We start from the raw sequence: 22411 nt of genomic DNA on the forward strand, positions 1-22411 counted from the left end.
TCGCCTTAATTTTTTTTAAAGTAGATCAAGCAAGATATTTTTTACTGTGTTCTACTTAAACAAATAAAGCATGTTTCATCTAAACGTTGGTCAATCTGCCCAATAGATTAAAATTGGTAAATGAAAAGCAAATACAACAAGATAATTGCTTGTAGTTTGTGTGTAAATGAAAAGATTGCTTGGCATTACATTGTTAAGGAAAAAATGCACAATGTCTTGTTTTTTGAACAAATGCAGATTAAGTTCAAAACTAGATGTATTCATGTAAACAAACAAACAAACACCAAACTTCATTTTTAATTGTTAATATCACAGATTCAAATATGTTATATTTACATGCACTTAGATTTATTTTTTTCAGTGCACCTGTCCAGGCTCGAGCCTACATAGTTGTCAAAACCCTTCATTTCCCTCTTAATGCCCCCCTCTTCTCCTCTGCGGAAGGAAACGGACTGACATGAGAGAGATGCGAGCGCAGCCCGGTGCGTAAAAAAATGGGTCGGATCATTTGAATGATTATTCAGACTCAGTAAGTGAGGTGTCCTTGCTGCATTGTTGTGAATGGATTTGGCGTCTAAAGGCTGATTTATAGTTCCGCGTTACATCAACGCAGAGCCTACTTGCGTAGGGTACGCGGTAGGCTCTGCGTCGATTTAACGCGGCACCATAAATCATGCTTAACCCTGCACCACGAGCAAGATGTCGCCACAAGTGTGTGTTGCCTCTTGTCAGGAAAAACATTTAGCGGCTGTAATGAAGAGCTGAGGGGGGGACAGCCAAAACACAATTAAACACCTCTGGCCGCCCCCTGCGCGTGTGCGTGTGCACGTGCAGGGGCGCATATACAGGTAATAAGCTGCTCCGCCACTGCGCCACGATGGAGCTCTCGCAACGATGGAGATGACGCAAACAGACCCAGATTTCCGAAAAAGTGTTTCAAGACGAACATGGCGGCAACTTAAACCGCGGTCCGAGATGACAATGGCCACCAGAGGAAGGGATTCGAGGCTTTCCAGCTCAGGTACGGGACAAAGAAAGAAAGAAAGAGAGCGATCCGGCTGCTGCTGCGTCGACTGGTGTTTCGTTGCTCTGCTTTAAGTGAATCCTGCAGAAAGCGAGCGGACGCGCAGCATCAGCACCAACCCGAGCAGCTGCTGTAGAAAGCTGCTCCAGCCCGGGAAGGGACGTGCGGGGAAAGATGGGGAGAGCAATGCGGTCAAAGAGGACGCCGTTTCCCCCCGGAGAGCCGTGGAGAACCGGGATGCGGCAGCAGCGCGACTGTGCTGAATCTGTGCAGGCTCGCTAATTGGATACGGAACCCGCAACCCCGACCGACGGTGGTGGAGTGGAGCAGCGCCCTGGAACCGGCATCAGGAGGCTCGGAAAACCCCCAGAACCAAACCCGAGTCCAGTCTCCACAACAAGTCCATGAGTATTGTGGCAGAGCAGCCCCCGCGGTGGAGTCGGCTCAGGGCAGCGCTCTCTCCTAAAATATGACCAGGGGTGCTTGGATGCGTCGGCAGCATGACGAAGAAGAAGGCTTAAAATACTGGTTCGCACCCCGAGAGAACGAGAAGCCATTCACCGAGTCGGAGCGGGCCCAGAGATGGCGACTGTCGCTGGCCTCGCTGCTCTTCATCACCGTCCTGCTCTCTGATCACTTGTGGTTCTGCGCCGAGGCGAAGCTGACGCGCACCCGAGACAAGGTGCGCTCGGACGAGGAGCACGAAATCATCACGGACATGATGGGCGAGTACCCAAACTCCCCTATCCCCGCATCACATGACCCCCATCATCATCATCTCGCCGGAGAGGAAGATGTTATTTTTATAGGGAATACTACCAAACCTCTGTGGCGGATCATGGACACCTGTCGGCCCGGCGCGGCGTCCAAGGACTGCTTCACTTTCACGGACGCGCAGAGCGTGTGCGCGGGCCTCTCCGGTGGAGGGGCGTACGTGGACCACCTGAACGATTTGTACCTTTCTTTTTGTAATTCCTACTCACTTTGGGATTTGTTTTACGGGTTTAAGAGTCCGGACTTGGTAAACTGCAGCCTGAACGCGAGCGCGGGCGCGGGCGTGGACGCGCCGCGGTGCCGCCAGTGCGTGCAGGCTTTCCAGCGGCTGGACCGGCAGGTGGAGGACAACTACCGGGACTTTGAGCTGCTGGTGCACAAATACGAGACGGATGTATACTCGGTTAGGACGTGCATGGACGAGTGCAAGGTAGGACCATGAACGAGGGCCAAAAGGCTCGCATGTGCATTCGGGGGTGGTTTCACGGTCGCCATGGCAACCAGCGTGCATATCTGTCATGTTACTTGGCGTTTTTTTTGTTTTTTTTTCTTCTTCTTTTGGTAGAGTTCAACCTGCCAGCAGGCTATCAGAGGTTCTTCATCTCATTTTCCAGATTTTGCGCACAAACAGCGTGGCGCAGGTGCAGGTAGTCCATGGGCCAGACCAGATGTCAGTACCACTCAAGGTGACAAAACCTACTTATGATTTTTGAAAAGATCCACGCCTATAGATTATATTTTGGTATGATAACCCTTCCTGAGTGGCAGCTGTTTCATAGTTATCAGCTCATGAAGTTACCCAGTCCCTTCACAAAATTACATTTTAGATGCTGCATATCCTGGTTTAGACTCATGTACAGGATATATGTCAATGTTTCACAATATTGTGTTTGGTATAATTTTAAAGGGGACCTTTTAAGCTTTCATTCAAGCTAAGATCTTGAACCTTTCTGACCAACATAGAGGTCACTGCAGCTCTTTAAACTATAAACAACACACATTTTTACACAATTTTCGCCTAAATCATATACTATCTTTTAGCCCTGTGTCACTTAGGAACAACAGAGACACAAAATACAAAAACTGGAATACTCACAGGACCATAAGGATTCAGGAAATGTATATTATACCCCATACCATTGTTACAGGTCATTATGAGCCTCAAACTAGAAGAGCATCATGTGGCCCAACGTAATTTTCTGAAGGGGGTGGGTAACTTCATGAGCTGATAACTATGATCCAGCTGCCACTCAGGAAGGGTTATCATACCAAAATATCATCTATAGGCGTGGATCTTTTCAAAAATCATAAGTAAGTTTTGTCACCTTGAGTGGTACTGAAAAGTGACATTTTGGGCTCTGGAGTCTGGAGTCACATAAACGTCTGCAGCTCCTCATGTTTTCTCTCTTTCACCCCATTTCTTTTCCTAACTTTTAGAGGTAAACATAGAAAAATGGACTGATTTGCATATTGGGACTGTGGAGGTGACGTTTGTGGCACAGAGTGAGGTCTATAGGCCAACCTTCCCACGGTTCTGTGAGATGAGGAGGACAGTGATGAGGAGAGTGTTGTGTCAATTGGTGCACTTTTCATTATGGATAGTAGCACTCCAGTGATTTCAGCACCTAATCCGGGCTTTGCTTTGTCCCCAGTTTGCTTTCCGTTCCAAATGTAGAGTAGAGCATCACAGCACTTGCACCTGGCTTTGACTTGCAGGTTTGGGGCAGATTGACCGCAACAAATCAACACGGAAATACAGCTGATCTCACTGTGATGAACGGTGAAAACCCTCTAAAGGGGAACAGGGTGAAGACACATCACTTGAATTACACCTGAGCGTGTTTATTCTGTTGTGCAAGGGACTGTTACGAAGGCCCGGCCTCTCCATCAGCACCGCATGAGAACTGTCCATGGTGCTGAAAGAAGCCACTTCAGAAGGCTTTCAGGAGGAAACGGGAAAAGAGTCATTTATTACCGTCTTAATCTTTGTGCAAACATTTAATTTTTGGACCATATTTACCAGACAATAGTCCTGCAGTTCCTACAGTTCTTATTTGATTAGAATTCCATCTGATACTCAAGTATAGGACAGTGAGGATTTGTGAGAAAGCACTGACAAGGACTGCAGAGATTTATGTTATCTCAGCCTATCAAGTAGAGAGACAGTACAAGCCTGTGTAATGATGCAGTCTTGATGACATGCATCATCAGACCACATGTACTGTATCTACAGCTTTGCTGTCACTTTTTTTGTGTGCATGTTTTTGCGTTTAATGCGCCATAGATTGACTTAGGTGCTTGCCCTGAGCACCGAGTTTCAGAAAAATTGGGTCAAGGAATGAAAAACAGATTTCAAATGCGCTGTCATAAAAGTCCAGCCACCTAGCCTCATTTCTGAAAGGTAAATGTTGCACAAGGGCAGATGGTCAGGGTTTTTATTTTGGCTGTCAGTGCAGTTAGTGGCAGGATATATACCGATGATAAACCTTCCTCAAGCGCATCAGGTGCTCTACTATGCTGTTTGTTTAATAACTGAGCATGTGTGCACAGTTTATTTACATTTTTTTAATAACTTGTCTGCTCCACTATCTCGCCATCCAAGGAGTTGGGTGTTTTTTTACACTGCAACTCTTTGCTAACGTAATAAGAATCAGCAAGGGCGACATCAGCGCTTTTAGCCCCTTTGGCTCACTCTGAATTGCTAATCTGGCTCAATGTTTGTATGACCTTTGTGAAATCTCAGCACCCCGAGCCTGCCGGCCTGGATCAGCAGCCACAAAGCTCCTGGACGATAAAAAGACATTAGACGGGTTGAAGGAATACTCATTGCTGTTCAGTTTTATTCCTTATATTTCTATTTTCTCAAACCTCACTATTTTAAACGCTTCATTCGCATATGAAAAGGGTGATGAAACTTTCTTTTCAGTCAAGTGAAATAAAACAGTAATACAATATAGTTTTTGTGTGTGTGTTGTCAAGATTGTAGATGATAGGCGATGAATTGAAAAGTTTTGTTTTACAAAAAATAGAAATAACTGCAGTGAAAGACACTTTTAGGAACAGACATTGTAGAGTAATGGTACTTGCATAAAAATACATAAATAACCCACTTCTTTTCATGCACAAATGCAGTTTCCAACATGTTCACAAATGTTCAACCACTATCACACATTGCTTTAATATTTTTAATCCTGCAAAGCAATTAGTGCTGGAAGTTCTGCTAAGCAAGTAAAGTTTCCGTGATTGATTGTGAAGACAGATGGGTAAAAGATAGTGATTAGAGCTGAGAAATACAGCAAAATTAAATAAATGGAAAAAAAGTTAAACTTTTCAACCATGGAATCAATTTATAAACTTCTAAACCTTTGATTCATCAAAGTTGCCACTGTTGGCAAAGATAACAGCTGAACACACTCACTCTTTGGCATTCTCTCTAGGATGGAAATCAAATATTCTTTAGCGAGTTCTTCCAAACTCAGTTCCCTTCACTGTGTGACACTTGTAGGATGCTTTTTCTTTCACTCCTTTTTTCCAGTTCATCCCAAACCGGCCAGATGGGTTATAGTCTGGAGACTGAGCTGGCCACTTATTGATAGTACAAATAATTCTCAGTCCATCCAATTGAAATTCCTATTATACCAATTCATTAAAAATCAACAACAAAAAAACAATAGCGCTTCCAAGGAATCCAGCAGTTTGCATGAAGTTTTCAGTTCAGTCTCCCATCGTGGAGCATGAATCGACAGCACGAAGGACGAGCTACCCATTAACACGAAGAAACCTCCAGCTGAATCAGACTCATGAAGAGCAGCCATCTGCCTTCACCAGTTGGGGGTCTGAAATGATGGGAAAGATACACCAACAAAGACATAGAGATTAATCCAGGGATTCCTGCTATGACACAAACCTACATAAAAAAGATAACATCAGTAACATACAAAAATGGCCTATCAGGTGAAGAGTAAAGATTGCACAACGAGGAAATAGCAGCATAACTAAATGCTCAGGGTCATCCAAGGCAGCTTGAATTATAAACTTGATATTTTAAGTTTATCTTCAAGGTAGGGAGGGTGTCTGCCTCTCCAAACACAAACAGGATGCTGGCTCCACAAGACAAGAGAGCAGCCGGAGAACTGAAGGCTTTACCTCCCATTCTACGTTTGGAAACTCTAGGAGCCACAAGTAAGCCGGCAGTTTCAGAGCAAAGTGCTCTGTTGGGATGATATGGAGCTATTAAGTCTTCAAGATAAGAAGTGGCGAAGCACGAAGGGCTTTATATGTGTAGTGAAGAATTTTAATTTCTATCCAGGATTTTGCAGAAAGCCAATGAAGAGAGAGGCTATGATTGGGAAAATATGATCTCTCCTGCTAATCCTCGTCAGAACTGTCGCTGCAACGTTTCGCATCAGCTGGAGGCTGTTTGGAGTCACTTTAGGACATCCCTTTTATGGTGAATTGCTGTTGTGCTATCTTGATGTGACAAATGCATGGACTAATTTTTCTGCATCACTTTACGTAAGACAAAATGTTCTTCTTTTTATCAATAATATGAAGGTGATAGAAGGCAGGTCTAGAAACTAGGGCTGGGCGCTATGGACTAAAAAATGTATCACGATAATTTCTGGCATTTATCCCGATAACGATAAAAATGACAATAAAAAAATCTTTCTTTCTTTCTTTCTTTCTTTCTTTCTTTCTTTCTTTCTTTCTTTCTTTCTTTCTTTCTTTCTTTCTTTCTTTCTTTCTTTCTTTCTTTCTTTCTTTCTTTCTTTCTTTCTTTCTTTCTTTCTTTCTTTCAGGCTCATATCCTTCCTTCCTTCCTTCCTTCCTTCCTTCCTTCCTTCCTTCCTTCCTTCCTTCCTTCCTTCCTTCCTTCCTTCCTTCCTTCCTTCCTTCCTTCCTTCCTTCCTTCCTTCACATGTACGTTGTGCGTGGATTTAACGCAGAACCATAAATCAGCTTTACACAAAAACGTCATCAATGGGAATTTATCGTTTTTACCGTGAGATGACAAACTCTTACCGTGGGGAATTTTTTTGACGGTATATCATGAACGGTAAAATATCGCCCATTCCTACTAGAAACCTGTGTCGTGCGTTCCCTGTACTTGATGCAAGAGTAAGGACATGACCATACAGTCTACATCTAAAACGTCCAGGTCCAAAGATAACCTTATATTGTTTTTCAGAGTTTGGTAACAGGTAAGCATGTTTGCATGTCAGACAAGTTCACAACTAAACAACGAAAGGTCACAGTGATGAAACCTCTTTCAAAGAACCTTTCCAAAGTTAGAGAAGTTGAGGAAGTTACCAAAAACCGCTGCTGCCTAATTCTCCCACTGACAGGTGGTTCCTGGCTATTTGTTGAGTTGCTCCCCCTCGGGGGCTTCTGTCTTACATTTTACCGTAGGAACCCCGAGGTCAGGACTTTGCAACTTGTGACATTTGAAGTTTAGCCCGACGACTTCTGGCACCAACCGGAGCGGCTGAAGCGGTGCTGTGCAGCACCCACGAGACTGCTTGTCATCTGTTTCACAGCGATAGTGTCCTTTAAACATGTAAAATGAGTCGGTTTATTCAGTTTTTTGTTTTGAAAATGTCACGCAGACCCATCAGTGATCTGCCCCTAAACTTCCTATTATTCTTTTTTTTTTTAATCCATAATCTTTCCTCTTTTGTTGATATGAATGCATATTATACACATGTGCATGCACATGTGCACATTTACTTTTAATCAGGATGCATCACTGAAAATGACGTTCTTTTTTTAGAAAGACTGAGGAACAGAATATATTCATAGTGGGACTTGTGTGTTTATTCATATTAACACATGCATGAGTGCACACATGCATGCACATAAGCACACACACACACACACACACACACACACACACACACACACACACACACACACACACACACACACACACACACACACACACACACAGACAGACAAAGAGCCCGTTGTGCAGCATTTCCTGCAGGTCCAGACCTGACTGTCCCTTCCGGTGTAATTTAATTTGCACTCCCATAATTCTCTGCTTCTCTGGTGGCTCTGTCTCCAGGGCTCCGTCTCAACATGTTGATCTCCTCGCTCCCACTATAAGTCACTGTCTCTCTTATTTTCACATCCTCTCCCATCTGAGTCAGAGCGCTAAGGAAATGTCATCAAACATACGCACATGTTCTGGATCTGGCTCTCCACCCCCCTTAGACGTTCTTCCCATCAGGACACGCACCTTCTGGGTCCATCTGCCTTTCTGGAAACATGAGCTTGAGCTTCTTTTTTCTCTCGCTGGAATGATCGATGCTGATCTCGGTTAAGGTCTTTTCCTTCCCATCAATTACCTGCTTGTCCGTAGAGAACTCTCCGTACACTTTCTACCTTACCTGTCTGATCCCCTGCTTATTCAATCACCTCGTTTTTGTACGTGTGCACAAATTTTCAATTGAGACCCCCTTTTAATTTAGCTATTTGGGTTTGTATGTTAATTTCAGACCACCTCTAAACTGTTGGGAATTGTTTTTCTTTCAAGTTTTTGCACAAACTGTATTTGCTACAGTAAAATGTTGGCTTGTCGTTGGTGCTGTACATCTATAGGATCACTTTCAATGCATTAATTAATTGAGAGGAAATGATTAGTCTATAAAGTCCATTAGTAGCTGCAGTTTTTGCTTATTCTTCCTGACAAATAGAGATTGCTAATTTCTAATAAAACAGCAGATCATAAAACCTTGATTATTCTGCACACTATATATTTATTCATACTTTGGCATACAATAATATCGTAACCACAATAATCTCAGATGCTGCACCGACAAGGGCACCCCACCCACAGGTCACGCCTATCCTGTGTTTGTGGGTTGTTTTTTTTGTCTTTCCCAACTAAAATAATGACATGCAGTTAAAAGTGGACCCAGTGTGCAGCCCGTGCCCTGCACTGGGCGAGCATCCAAGCAGGGGCTCTGCCTCGGAAACACACCCAGCCAGAGGACACTCAGCCCCCCGGGGCCTCCCCGCCAAGGCCACGCAGTGTCCGTTTAAGTCAAAGTAGGTTAGGAATGTGTTTTAGTGTTTTAGTAGGGGGCACAGTGGCGCAGCTGGTAGTGCAGCGGTCTCACAGCAAGAAGGTCCTGGGCTCGATTCCCGCCGGGGGACGCTGTGGGTGCTGAAGTGCGTGTTAGTTCCCCCATGACTTCAGTGCCCACACCATGGGTGGGGTTGGTGAAAGGATCTTTCTGTGTGGAGTTTGTATGTTCTCCCCGTGTTCCCTTGGGTAGCTAATGGGAGCTACCCTCACAAAAACATGCACACAGTCCTGGGCTACACATGCCCCCTCTCGCCAACCGGGGCGCCAGATGGGGTGGGGAGGATCGGGCCAGAATAACGTGATCCTTCCACGCGCTACGTCCGGCCGGAGAATCCCCACCCTGTCTGGTGAAAAGATGCGGCCTGCTCACTCCTCAGGTTAAGGAGGAGACCTGAGCTCAGTGCAGGGCCCTCCCGGGGTTGGTAGAGGATGGCAATGCCCAGGACTGTCACTTAGGTAGGAGCACGGGGTGGTAAAAATGGGAAAAAACCGGGATAAAAATATTAAAGAAAAAAGGGATGTGTTTTAGATATGATTGAAAACAAAGGTCCAGAGTGTTTGGATTTCCAGTTTTGAAGAATGGTTTTCTTGGCGATAACCAGAAACACGAAGAACAGATTTCTCTATTTAGCTGAGAGGTTGTCAACTTCTGTCCGAGTAAACAGAGGAACGGTGATTGATGGATCCTACAGCTCAGAATAGAGGAAAGTTCCTGAATTACTGTACAGAAAAGAGAGCGATGTGGCATGGAAGGAATCATCAATACTATGATCTCTGTATTCAGATTTAAATAATTCTGATTATTTTTTGAAAAATATCCAAAAAGCTGTTGACATTTTGCTTCAAGAACCAAAGAGTCACAATGTTTTCGTCACCATGTGGAAGATGAGCAGATTATTACAGTTGATGAGTATGTTAGAATAGTTAAGCAATCATTGAAGTGATCCATACAACCTGCAAAACGACCATGAAACTGATGTTACATGGCATTCACATGGCAGCATTTCATGTGCCGTCTGCATCTGTGATCGTAGACTTTGGATGGGATGATGTCATCTGACGAAATTAATTATGGGTTGCTTGCATTGTCTCAGTCAAAAGTTGGAGGTTGTTATTTTTTCCCAAGTCAACGCATAGGTCAACCAGTGGCGACTAGAACCTAGTCAATGAAGTCGTACACGGAGGCCGGTCAAAAGCAAAAGAGGGCTGGTTTAGAATATACATTTGAGTAAAAAGTCATTATAGCCGTCTTCAACCGTGAAATGAACCTCTCCGCCTGCATGTTTGATGATCAGAATGCACACAACGGGCGTGGGCAGCATATAATCTCATGCCATGAAGACAGCGTCGGCCAGAAGTGTTGGACACACCGTCCGACATGGGTTGCAGCAACGCTGCAGTGTGAATCCACGATTAGCATCTTCTTAGAGACAGGGTGAGAAGTTCTATGGAGCAAAGTCACTGCTCCTCCACTTGGAGAAGACCCGGTTACGGTAGCTCGAGGCACATCCGATCTGGTGTTGACCCTGGTGAGCTCTTCTGCTACCAAAACTTGAATAAGTGGAAGTTGATGGATGGATGGATGGATTAATGGATGGATGGATGGATTAATGGATGGATGGATGGATGGATTAATGGATGGATGGATGAATGGATGGATGGATTAATGGATAGATGGATGGATGGACAGAGGGATATATGGATGGGATTACTTACACATGTTTAACTGGAACCAAACTGACCACACCTGTGATTTACAATCAGATCGTAAATTACATGAAAATGGATCCAAAATGGTGTTAATGGGGGGTCAAGTAACACCTGATGACCTGAGGGCTAATCTGAATTATATTAAGAAGCTTGACAATGTAAACGTTTGAAAGTTGAAAGTTATAGATTGTCTCAGCATGTGACAGCCCACGTAGATGGTCTGTGCGGGTTTTCCTAGATCTTGGATGTGACATCATCAAGACCAGTCCCAGTTTAGAGTCCAGCTTCCTTTTCATCAGTATTCTGGAGACAAACAGGTGGAATTGAGAGGCAAATGGTGGTCACGGTATGTGTCCTGTTTCGGGGTGTTGTGTTTGTAGCACGGGAGCAGCTGAGCTGAAAACATCGCATGCAACGGGCTGGCAGCAGCTGATGCTGATGTCAGCGATATGCAGCTTCCAAAGTAACTGCCGTGGTACAAAATACAAGCTGAAACTCACACCTGACAGTTCAAAATTCAGGGTTGAATGGACGCTTTTTTTTATAGTAACTTGAGCAGGATTACACTGTGTTATGTTCACAAACACGGCACTAACATCTTCCTTGTTACTACTGTGTGGTGTGCAGTCAGGCCAGAGATGAGCTGGAGATGGAATATGCTCCCGCATGTCAATGAAACAAGCCTTTTAACAACCTCTTACCTTCGTTCCCCTTTGCTTCTGCTCTCCCTGCGACGTTTCATCCGTGGAGTTTGATTTACTTCAGCTTTGGGAAGCTTGATCAGCTGCTCCCACATGTAAACAATCCTCTCGTTGTCATCACTACTTACCAGAATAGATGCTAAGAGCTACCGGGAGTACCAGCAGAAATCACTTATACTGCACAACACCCGAACCATTATAGAAAACCTCAAGTACGGTAGGAAAACTTACGAAAAACACAATATGTTAACTACTCTAAGCAGCCCTCAATACAAGCAGCACCAATGTAAAAAGTTTGTGAAAAGATTCATGAAATAAAAAGACTTTGAGCCGAGATGTTTGGCACATTGGGATATCAAAGGGAATGCACAGTCCTAAAAATAAGATAGAGCCGTGGGACTGTGATATATGGGACAGGATGTATGCATAGAGGGGGGGTTAGGAGATGCGCCTGACTGCCTGCAAACGTGCAAAAACACTTGCAGGAGGGTCCAAGCTCATCTACAGAGCTACAAAAGCTTCAAGGTAACACTTCAATCAAATGAAATGTTGATGTGTACTTGTTGTTCCTCATTAAGTTGGTATGTATTGTCCATTACCTTCTGGTACTGTTGTTCTTACCATCACTGACGTGTATGTATGTGTAACAGAGTTTAGTTGTTGACTCCACTTGCCACCTATTACTTTTTAGATAGTACCAGTATCGTGAGAGTTCATTGGTTGGTGTTACTTTCCTCTGTCTATAAGTACTGGCTGTGACATTGACGCAGTACCAGTATGAGAGGATTGAGCTCACGGTAGGGTACATGAAGCACAGTGTTACGTTAACCCTGTCATAATAACATAATTCAGTAATACAACTGTTATGATATTAGGTCTGACCTACATTACAGAAAGTGGCGACTGCATTGTACTGTACTTGGTGCAACAAATTGGTTTATATCGTAGTTAGCTTCTTTAGCTTCTAAGCTAAGCTAACTTTTCTAACTTCTCTGTAGGGCTGTGCCTTGTGTGTAAACACGTGCTCACGTGACTGACCAGTGAATTCTCACGCTGTATGCAGGCAATAAATGTCAGGTGGAAAAAATCCCAGGAGTGTCGGTCCCTTACTAACACAACGCAGACGAAAGGAAGCTGAACAACTGTTACATATGTATGTATGTACTATATGTCCATTACCTTCTGGTATTGTTGTCCTTACCATTGCTGGTATGTATTATACATATAAGTTAACAGTTAACTGTCACCCGTGGTGACAATATACATTGTTCCTAATTTTACACACATTGTGGTTATCAAATGCAAATACTGTAGAATAATTTTATTATAATTTGATATAGGTCTTTTGTTCATTGTTCTGGTTTAAATGTTAAGACAGGAGGAAGCCTTAAAAATCTGTCAAGTTATTGATGAGAAACAGGGTTGGGATTAAATAAGTTTTCTTCTTCCCACTCCCTTTTCGAGTGTGAATGAATTCATTTGAATATTGAACCTGCACGTCTACTGTTAAATGTATTTGCTTAATTTTCTGTTGCAAGCAGGTCACTTATGTTGAAAAAATGTTGTACCGCTCGAAATAAATATGAACTGAACTGAACTGAACTGATTTAAAGTAAAAATCAATCAATTACAGTGACCCATGACCTGGTCAATTATGTGGCATGGGGAAGACTCATCTATGTGATACAGTCCTTCTGTTGTTACTTATACTGACACACACACACACACACACACACACACACACACACACACACACACACACACACACACACACACACACACACACACACACACACACACACACACACACAGTGCAGAGGCGGCTCTGCTGTCTGATCAGGCGACACGGTCCGAGGGGAAGCCCTGCATCTTTGTCTGTCTTCTTCAGTTTCAATTAGGGCTCTGCTCTTTTGCTACACAGCTCGGAGAGATCCGGGGCAACTCCCCTTCACAAGAGCTGCTGGAGTTTGTTCCTCCCCAGGCAGAAGATAAGGGCATGTGCCCGCTGAAGAGGAACGCAGCAGCACTCCCACAGAAACACTTCCTTGTCAGCCTCTATTCCTCGTCTGTGCAACACACTTCTCTCCTTCAAGGCCCTGAGCCTTCGCTGCAGCTGACACACACACACACACACACACACACACACACACACACACACACACACACACACACACACACACACACACACACACACACACACACACACACACAAACACAACCACACACATCCACTAGCTTTTCTTTGCCATTTTAGATTTTGACCTATTTCCTCTGCAGGCCACTCCCCCCCGAAAGAGCACTCCTCCTCAAACAGCCACCGCGTCTACAGTATCTCCGTTATGTCTGGAGCAGACGTGCGCCTGTTCAATCACGTCTTAATTCTGCTTTGTGCTCAAGATCAATCAGCATCTGTATATGTTCACCTGATCACAGCAGAACATGACCCATAATGCCACACATCTATGACAAGCGCAAATAAGGACTTCTTGCTATCTTCCTTTTTCTGTTTGGACTGTTATGCTTATTTGAATGAAGCGACGAAAGGGCCGTGTATTATTTTCTCGGGCAAAGTGAAAAGAGACGGGACGCGATGAGTGAAAATGGCTTTATAATCCATGCAAAATGCATTAAACACTTCAGGAATCACACTGGTAAATAATGAGCTGTTGTTTGCACGAGCTAATGATATTTTGAAGTGTCTAACGTTGCCTGTCTTTTAAAATCTGTCTATTCAATTTTATTCAGCCCTAACTGATGGAGTGGTGTGTGTGTGTGTGTGTGTGTGTGTGTGTGTGTGTGTGTGTGTGTGTGTATGTGTGTGGGGGGGGATTAAGAACTGGAGTTTTATCATTGAATAGAAACCTTTTAAGAAGTTCTGTAACGATGCACCTGATCGTTCACTTATGGAGAAGGCATTGATCTGCAGACTTTATAAAGCAGATAAATGTATGTATCAAGATTTTATTCAATCAAATTAGAATTGGATAGAATAAAACATCGATAAAAATAAAAAAAAGACTTTACCTTTTTTATCTATGGAAGTGATTTACAAAGAAGGGAGTCAAAATTTGGAATTACGTCAATAAGATATAAGAACAGTTTTTACATAATAATGGAGATATACTATAAAACAAAACTGTTCTCTATCCTAAATTTTATTTTTGGGTTTCTGAAGTAACCAATTCAACTACCAGCTGAAAAAACTTTGAAAGAAAAAAGAACCCTCCCCCACAAACTTCTTGAATTTGCTTGGGAGCACCTGTGCACGTTTTTCAGTGAACGGTTCTGCTTGCAGGGTTCTGGTACGTCACGGACACAGATAAGAGAGCAACATTAGACCATTTCCGTATCTTTATCTTATTCCACCGAGGATCTTAATGATTTCAAGTCATGCTGCATTTGCTGCACTTCTTACATTGGAAATATAAACTCTTTCGCTTTTGACAGTAAATTCTCTTCGGTACTTACATTGTTGACTTAAATGAAGGAAGAAATTGACTCATAATAGTCTAGCATTACTGTGTCTAATGATGTTGGTCCCAGGCCATTCAGAGCTTTATAGACTTTATAGTACCAGCATCATAACTTTAAAGTAACTCTGACAGACAGGCAGCCAGTGTAAAGACCTCAGAGCTGGACTGATGTGGTGTGAGGTGGTCTACTTTTTTGGTTTTAGCGAGGACTCGTGCAGCAGAGTTCTGAATAAACTGCAGTTTTTTTCGTTGACCTGTAAAGATGTTGTGATATTATTATTAATATTCAAGATTCTTTATTGTCATTGTTCATATTTCATAACAACGAAATTAGAGGTGCTTCATCGCAGGTCTTTAAGCCTAATAAAGACTAATACAAGGACTAGTTTTTCCAGGTCCTGCTGTGACATCAGATCTTTTATATTTGATATCTTCTTAAGGTGGTAGTAGGCTGACTTTGTTATTGCCTGTTTTGTTTTTGTTTAGCTGGATAAAGTTGAGGCATATCCAGTCATTAATCTCCCCAATGCATTTACCAAGAACCTGTACAGGGCTGTTGACACTGTAATATACATCTGCGTGTCCTCTGCATAGCTATGGTAGTTTATTTTTTTGTTCTTTATAATCTGTGCCAGTTGGAGCCTGTAGACGTTAAACAAAAAAGGTCCCAGGATGGAACCTTGGGGAACTCCACATGTGATTCTTGTCTCCTCAGATGTAAAGTTGCCTATTGACACAAAGTACTTCCTGTTCTCTAAGTACATTTCGAACAGTTTAGTACATTTCCAGAAAGACCGGCTCAGTTTTCCATTTGTTTGAGTAAAATGTTGTGGTCAACTGTATCAAATGCAGCACTGAGTTCACGATCAGTTGAAGGTCTGACTGCAAAATCTTTGAGACCTTTTTGAAAAAAACCTGTTGGCTGGATGTCTAAACGGGTTTAGCTGTAAGATGTTCTCCAGGTCTTTGCTGTTAATCATAGTGTCATAGTGTTTGAACCGGTTTTCGGTGGACACGGTACATATCCTGAACCTGCTGCTGATGTACCAACTGCCTGTCTAATATTATGGATTTTGTCTGTGAAGAATTTGGCAAAGTCATTGCAGGGCTTTAATTTAATGTTTCAAGTTCAGCTGCCACCGACACAGGAGGGTTTGTTAGCCTGTCAACTGTAGTAAATAAGGCCCTGAACATTATGACTGTTATTGGTGATAATGTCTGAGAAGTAGGACTTCCTTGCATTCCTCGGTTGTAAATTGTAAAAAAGTGAGGTTTCTTTTTATAGACGTCATAATGAACCTGGAGATTTGTTTTTCTCCTTCTGCACTCAGCTTTTCCCATATTTCACAAGTGTGGAAGTTCGCCATGGAGACTACTTCCTTCTAAAGCTAACCTTCACCTTAATGGGAGCAATATTGTCCATAACATTTAATATTTTGGCATTTGAGGTTGTTGACTGAACCCCCTGACAGGGCAAGTGTTAAAGAGAAGAGCAGGTTAAAGATCTCACTACTGTTTTCGATTAGTATGTGATCACTGCTAGTGAAACATTTGTGTGCACTGAAATCCTCCTCTCAAAGAAAACACAGGAGTGATCAGACAGGCCCACATCAGACACAGAACCTTTTGAAATGATTAGACCCTTAGAGATCAATAAGGCCAGAGTTTGCCCCCTATTGTGCGTGGCCCTTGTTAGATGCTGACTCAGCCCAAAGTTGTCTGGAGTTACTCAGGTCTTAAGTCCCTTTGCCCTGAGGGTTGCCCACATGGATGTTAAAATCACCAACAATAACTACACCGTCAAAATCAACAGAGACAGCAGTTCACTGAGGTCATCGAAAAAGTCTGCAGAATATGAGTCTGCACAGAAAAAGCCCCAAAAGCTAAAAAAGGGACAAATGAAAAGGAAAAAAAATATATAAAAAAATAAAACCAAATCAAAACATTTGATTCCCTTTATGTTTCTGTGTAAGTACTGATGTGTATCCATCAGTAGACTTGAAAATACATTTGAAAACAGAACTTAGATGACAAATACTTTCAAGCAATTAAGTGAATCACCAATCAATCCCTTCAAGCCATCGTGTGGGTTGTGGAAAAGAAACAAAGTTCTCAGACAGGTTTTGACATGTCAACTGGTCACTAATCAGGCGATGGGTGAGCTAACACCATGTTGGTGACTCACAATGTTAACAGAGATTATAACATTAGAGCAAATAGTTCAGTTTTGTTTTGGTGTATTTATTTCTTGCAAATACCACTACTATTGCTACTACTACTACTACTGGTACTATTACTACTCCTACTACTACTCCTACTACTACTACTACTGCTACTACTACTGCTACTACTACTACTGGTACTATTACTACTCCTACTACTACTACTACTGCTACTACTACTGCTACTACTACTACTACTCCAACTACTACTACTACTACTACTACTACTACTCCTACTACTACTACTACTACTCCTACTACTACTACTACTGCTACTACTACTGCTACTACTACTACTGCTACTGCTACTACTACTACTGCTACTGCTACTACTACTACTACTCCTACTACTACTACTACTGCTACTACTACTACTGCTACTACTACTACTGCTACTACTACTACTGCTACTACTACTACTACTCCTACTACTACTGCTACTACTACTACTGCTACTACTACTGCTACTACTACTGCTACTACTACTACGACTACTACTACTGCTACTACTACTACTACTACTACTACTGCTACTACTACTACTACTACTCCTACTACTACTGCTACTACTACTACTGCTACTACTACTACTACTACTGCTACTACTGATTTTTCTTAGGTCCTTTTCGTTATGCATTTTGTTTTATTTTGCCAATGCATCGTACTATGCTAGTTGAATGCTAACTTATGTTGTTGTAAGGAAACAAACCCCTGCCCGTTCATCTTCTGGTTCATCCAGTTGTGTGATGGTTGGTCTCTGCTTGCCTCTAATCTAACGTTTCAAGTACCTTGGTAAAGATGACATGTTATTCGTCCGTTATATATTTTGGCCACACAGCTTCAGTGCCAATGTTGATGTGCATGGACCTTGGAAAAACTTCAGATTGAAGTTTGATTTGGGATTATGAAAGTGTGAAACCCCATCTGTAATTTTCACCACATTTTAAACTCTTGAGATGATGTGTAAGACAAGAAAAAGAGAATAAGACGCATAAATTTACTGCAGCAATTGTGAAGTCACAGCTCCCAGACTGGTGACATTCTCACATTACTGAGTCATCGTCATCAGCCGCTACCAGCATGTCCTGATTTGGGGGGAGCATAACAGAGCAGATGAAGACAACAGAAACATCCACATCCATAATGGTGACTGTAAACTCTTACTACACAGATATAGCTGGGTATATGCCCCAGCACAGCTGACATGGGAGGGATTGAGGCTTAGAGCAGCCACATGAAAGAAGCAAACGAGAGCAGGCTGTGAGAGAAACAGAGAATGACTAATGAATGGTTAGATTAGAGGAAATAGCCAGTGATGCGTGCTGAATAATGGGCTTGTGTCGGACAGCCCTGACATCCAGTGGCATACCATAATTTCTCTTGGTTTTGTAACAATTGATTTGAGCACCTGGTTCATGGTAATCCTTTCCATTTTAATCAGACTAGTGTTTTCTCTCAATGAATGAGTGTGTTTCTATTTGTTGATGGAGGTTGCACGTGTCCATGCCCGATTGCATGCTGACACGGTGTGCTGAGACTGAATAAAGAGCTTTACAGAAATATTTTGACAAGCAATATAATGCGCTAAACTCTCCGCTTGTGTATTAAGATTAATGCTGGAACACTGAGCACAGTCCGATGAAAGTCTGTCCGCGGCAGCCCGGTGATCGTTAGCCCAACTTAGCAAGAGGTTTGGGGCTCAACTGGTGGTGTTGCAGATAATCATTCTGCAAACATTGCTTTAGGGTTGGTGTTGAAACATTTTAGTTGCATTTTAGTGGTGCTTGTAGGTGGATTTGATTTTAATTTCCTGTAGACATTCTGATTCATTGTGGCAGCTACTTGAGTTAGCTTACGGTCTAAAATGTATTACAACTGGTACCATAGACGATTAAAAACAGGCAGGAAAAACCACCAAATGGCTGGAACAAGATGACCTGGAAGCAGGTTTGAATGCGCCCAACTTGGTTTGGTTATCACAGGTTAGCTATTTTAGCTTTCCTTAGCTCATGCTAATCTTTGATGCTAACTAATGTTGCCATACCTTCCTTCTGATCATATCTGTCAATCCTTCCTCCTTTTTGGTGTCGCTACTGAAAAGACAAATGAGATGATTATTCTTGAGGTTCAAATGAGGATGAACGGAAGTCAGATTGAGCAGGACCCTCAACGATCTGATAAGAAATGACTGCAGCCTTGCAGGAGCGCCCAGCTGCTCCGGCCGACCACTGATGAGGAGCCGAGACACATGAGCTGAGAAAGAGGAGCTGAGAAAGAGGAGCTGAGAAAGATGAGCTGAGAAAGAAATGCTAAGAAAGAAGAGCTGAAAAAGAAGATCTGAGAAAGAGGAGCTAAAAAAGAGGAGCAGAGAAAGATGAGCTGAGAAAGATTAGCTGAGAATGACGAGCCGAGAAAGACGAGCCGAGAATCTGAGCAGGTCGGCCGGTGTGCAGCACCAGTGTACAGCTTCCAAAAGTTGAATACCTGAGCAAAAAAAGAAAAAGGCCATCTTTTTTCTTTAGATATGACCAAATAAGGTCTGAAATACAGTAAATAATATCAATTAAAGAAGCATTTGTTTCATTGGTTAAAATCATTAACTACAAAACAAATCATAATATGCAGTGTACCGCACATAGTTCATTCTTCTGGGGATTTTACCACACTGATTTCAAATTATTACAAAAAGATATTATCTTTAGCCAGTTTTCATGTAATTAACAATCAAATGTTACTGACGAAACACAGACAAAAAGTGAAAATAAAAACTGCGTGCCTAAACTGAACCCAGGAAAAGACCAAACCATCTTTCTCATTGGTGTCTTCCTGGTTCACTATGACAGATTTTCTTTTTAATCAGTCTTTTTGCTCAGTGACATTATTGAGAGTTTCAGGCTAAATTGGCCCGCTGATGCAGCTGTTCTGGGTTTAACAAGAGGGAAAAACTTTGATCTGGATTTTCCTCGTGGGATGAAAAAACCTTCAAACCTGCATTGAGACCGTATTACAGTAAACACCTCCATTTCAAAATCCGATGCAAACTCATTTGCGTTGTCTTCCTAACAGCTCTAATTAAGACGCAGAAGATTCACACCATTACCCCAGTGGCACCTAGCAACCACATCGCCGCTCACGAGTCGTTACAGTTGTGTGATTGAGGCCTGTGAGACCGTGAGGATGTTCGGTGCCCCAGTTGAGGATTCTGTGACTGAGCCGAAGTCAAGCGAGCAGTTTCCTCCCCAACACATACTCAGGTCTAACAGAGTAATTTGATTGCAGTGGACAGCGGTGTATTGATGGGCACCGATGGAACATGGAAGGAGAAGAAAGCAAGACGAAAACGAGGACAGAGCGAAGCTTGACCTGATGATGAGGGTCTTATCAGCACCTCTCTGTAATGGTTTTCCATCTAGAGCATGTGTGTCAGATGGATGGACGGATAGTTATAGTGGGGATGGTGGTGTGTGTGTGTCTAAAAAACATTTCTATTTATCTGCAGTAACCAGGTGACTGTCCTCCATGTTTTCCTTTATCTTTTTCTGTTAATGTTTATTAGGGCCCGAGCACCTTCAGTGCGAAGGCCCTATTGTATCTGTAGGAATTATTTGTATTTTTTTTATTATTAGGGCCCGAGCACTTGCAGTGCGAAGGCCCTATTGTATTTGCAGGAATTTTTATTATTATTATTAGGGCCCGAGCACTTGCAGTGCGAAGGCCCTATTGTATTTGCAGGAATTTTTATTATTATTATTATTATTATTTTTCTTCTGACAAAGTGATGGCCTTTTTGCCCCCCTTAACATGCCCAAAAAGTCACCAAATTTTGCACCCAAGTCAGGCCTGGCGAAAAATTTGATATTTAATGGTTTGCATTAATGGGCGTGGCAAAATGGCTCAACAGCGCCCCCTTGAAAACTTTGTGCCTCAAGCCCCACGATACGGTTTGACGTACATGCACGAAAATCGGTACACACCTGTATCATGGGACAACTTAAAGAAAAGTCTCTTGCCGTCATGCCCGAAACCGAACAGGAAGTCGGCCATTTTGAATTAATCGTGTCACTTTGGCGCAATTTATGCCATTCCTTCGGCAGTTAATTCAGCCCGAACCGTAACGTGCACCCAGGTGTATTATACATCAAAATGTGCGTCTCCCTCCTGCGACCACACGCATTACTTTTCTCTTTCAAAAGCGTTACCGTGGCGACGCTAGACGCCAAAAAGCGCGCCCACCCTTCATCTGGTTGGTTCAGACAGAAAAAACTTTGCGCCTCAAGCCCCATAATACGGTTTGACGTACATGAACGAAAATTGGTACACTCCTGTATCATGTCGCAACTAAAAGAAAAGTCTCTTGGCGCCATGGCCGAAACCGAACAGGAAGTCGGCCATTTTGAACATTCTGAATTAATTGCGTAATTTTGGAGCAATATATGCCATTCCTTCGAGAGTTAATTCAGCCCGAACCGTATTGTGAACCCAGATGTGTTATTCATCAAAATGTGCGTCTCCATCCTGCGACTACACGCATTACTTTTCTCTTTCAAAAGTGTTACCGTGGCGACGCTAGACGCCAACAAGCGCACCCCCCCTTCATCTGATTGGTCCATATTTGATAGTTCCCCAAAAGGCACCAAATTTAGCATGCAAGCCAGGCCTGGCGATAAATTTGATATTTAATGGTTTGCATTAATGGGCGTGGCAAAATGGCTCAACAGCGCCCCCCGGAAAACTTTGTGCCTCAAGCCCCACAATACGGTTTGACGTACATGCACGAAAATCGCTACACACCTGTATCATGTCACAACTTAAAGAAAAGTCTCTTGGAGCCATGGCCAAAACCGAACAGGATGTCGGCCATTTTGAATAAATTGTGTCATTTTGGCGAAATTTATGCCATTCCTTCGGCAGTTAATTCAGCCCGAACCGTAACGTGCACCCAGGTGTGTTATACACCAAAATGTGCGTCTCCATACTGCGACACGACGCATTACTTTTCTCTTTCAAAAGTGTTACCGTGGCAATGCTAGAGGCGAAAAAGCGCACCCACCCTTCATCTGATTGGTCCATATTTGATAGTTCTCCAAAAGTCACCAAATTTTGCACGCAAGCCAGACTTGGCGATACATTTGATATTTCAGGGTTTGCATTAATGGGCGTGGCCCAACGGCTCAACAGCGCCCCCTAGAATACTTTTCTCTGCCATAACTTTTGAATGGTTTCACATAGAGAGTCGTGGGTGGTGTCATGGGACTCTGTAATGAGTCCTTAAGCTTCGTTGGCCTTAATTAGCCCCGCCCCTTCTTCTGATTGGTTGTCCCGATTTTCTGCTATAACTTTGGAATGGTTTGACATAGAGAGTCGTGGGTGGTGTCATCAGATTCTTTATGGAGTCCTTGACCTTCATTGGCCTGAAT

At 42.9% G+C, this 22411-nt stretch overlaps 1 protein-coding gene across 1 annotated transcript in view; it reads left to right on the forward strand.

The window, feature by feature from the left end:
- The first annotated feature begins 809 nt into the window (after positions 1-809).
- The window catches only part of LOC133446405 (NALCN channel auxiliary factor 1), a 133516-nt gene continuing 111914 nt past the window's right edge, over positions 810-22411 (forward strand). Inside the window, exon 1 of the mRNA XM_061724430.1 lies at positions 810-2228. Within this exon, the coding sequence (XP_061580414.1) occupies positions 1494-2228 (735 nt within the window). The 5' untranslated portion in view covers positions 810-1493. The remainder of the gene's footprint in view (positions 2229-22411) is intronic.

Source organism: Cololabis saira, chromosome 6, assembly GCF_033807715.1.
Source record: "Cololabis saira isolate AMF1-May2022 chromosome 6, fColSai1.1, whole genome shotgun sequence".
NCBI classification, from domain to species: Eukaryota; Metazoa; Chordata; class Actinopteri; order Beloniformes; family Belonidae; genus Cololabis; species Cololabis saira.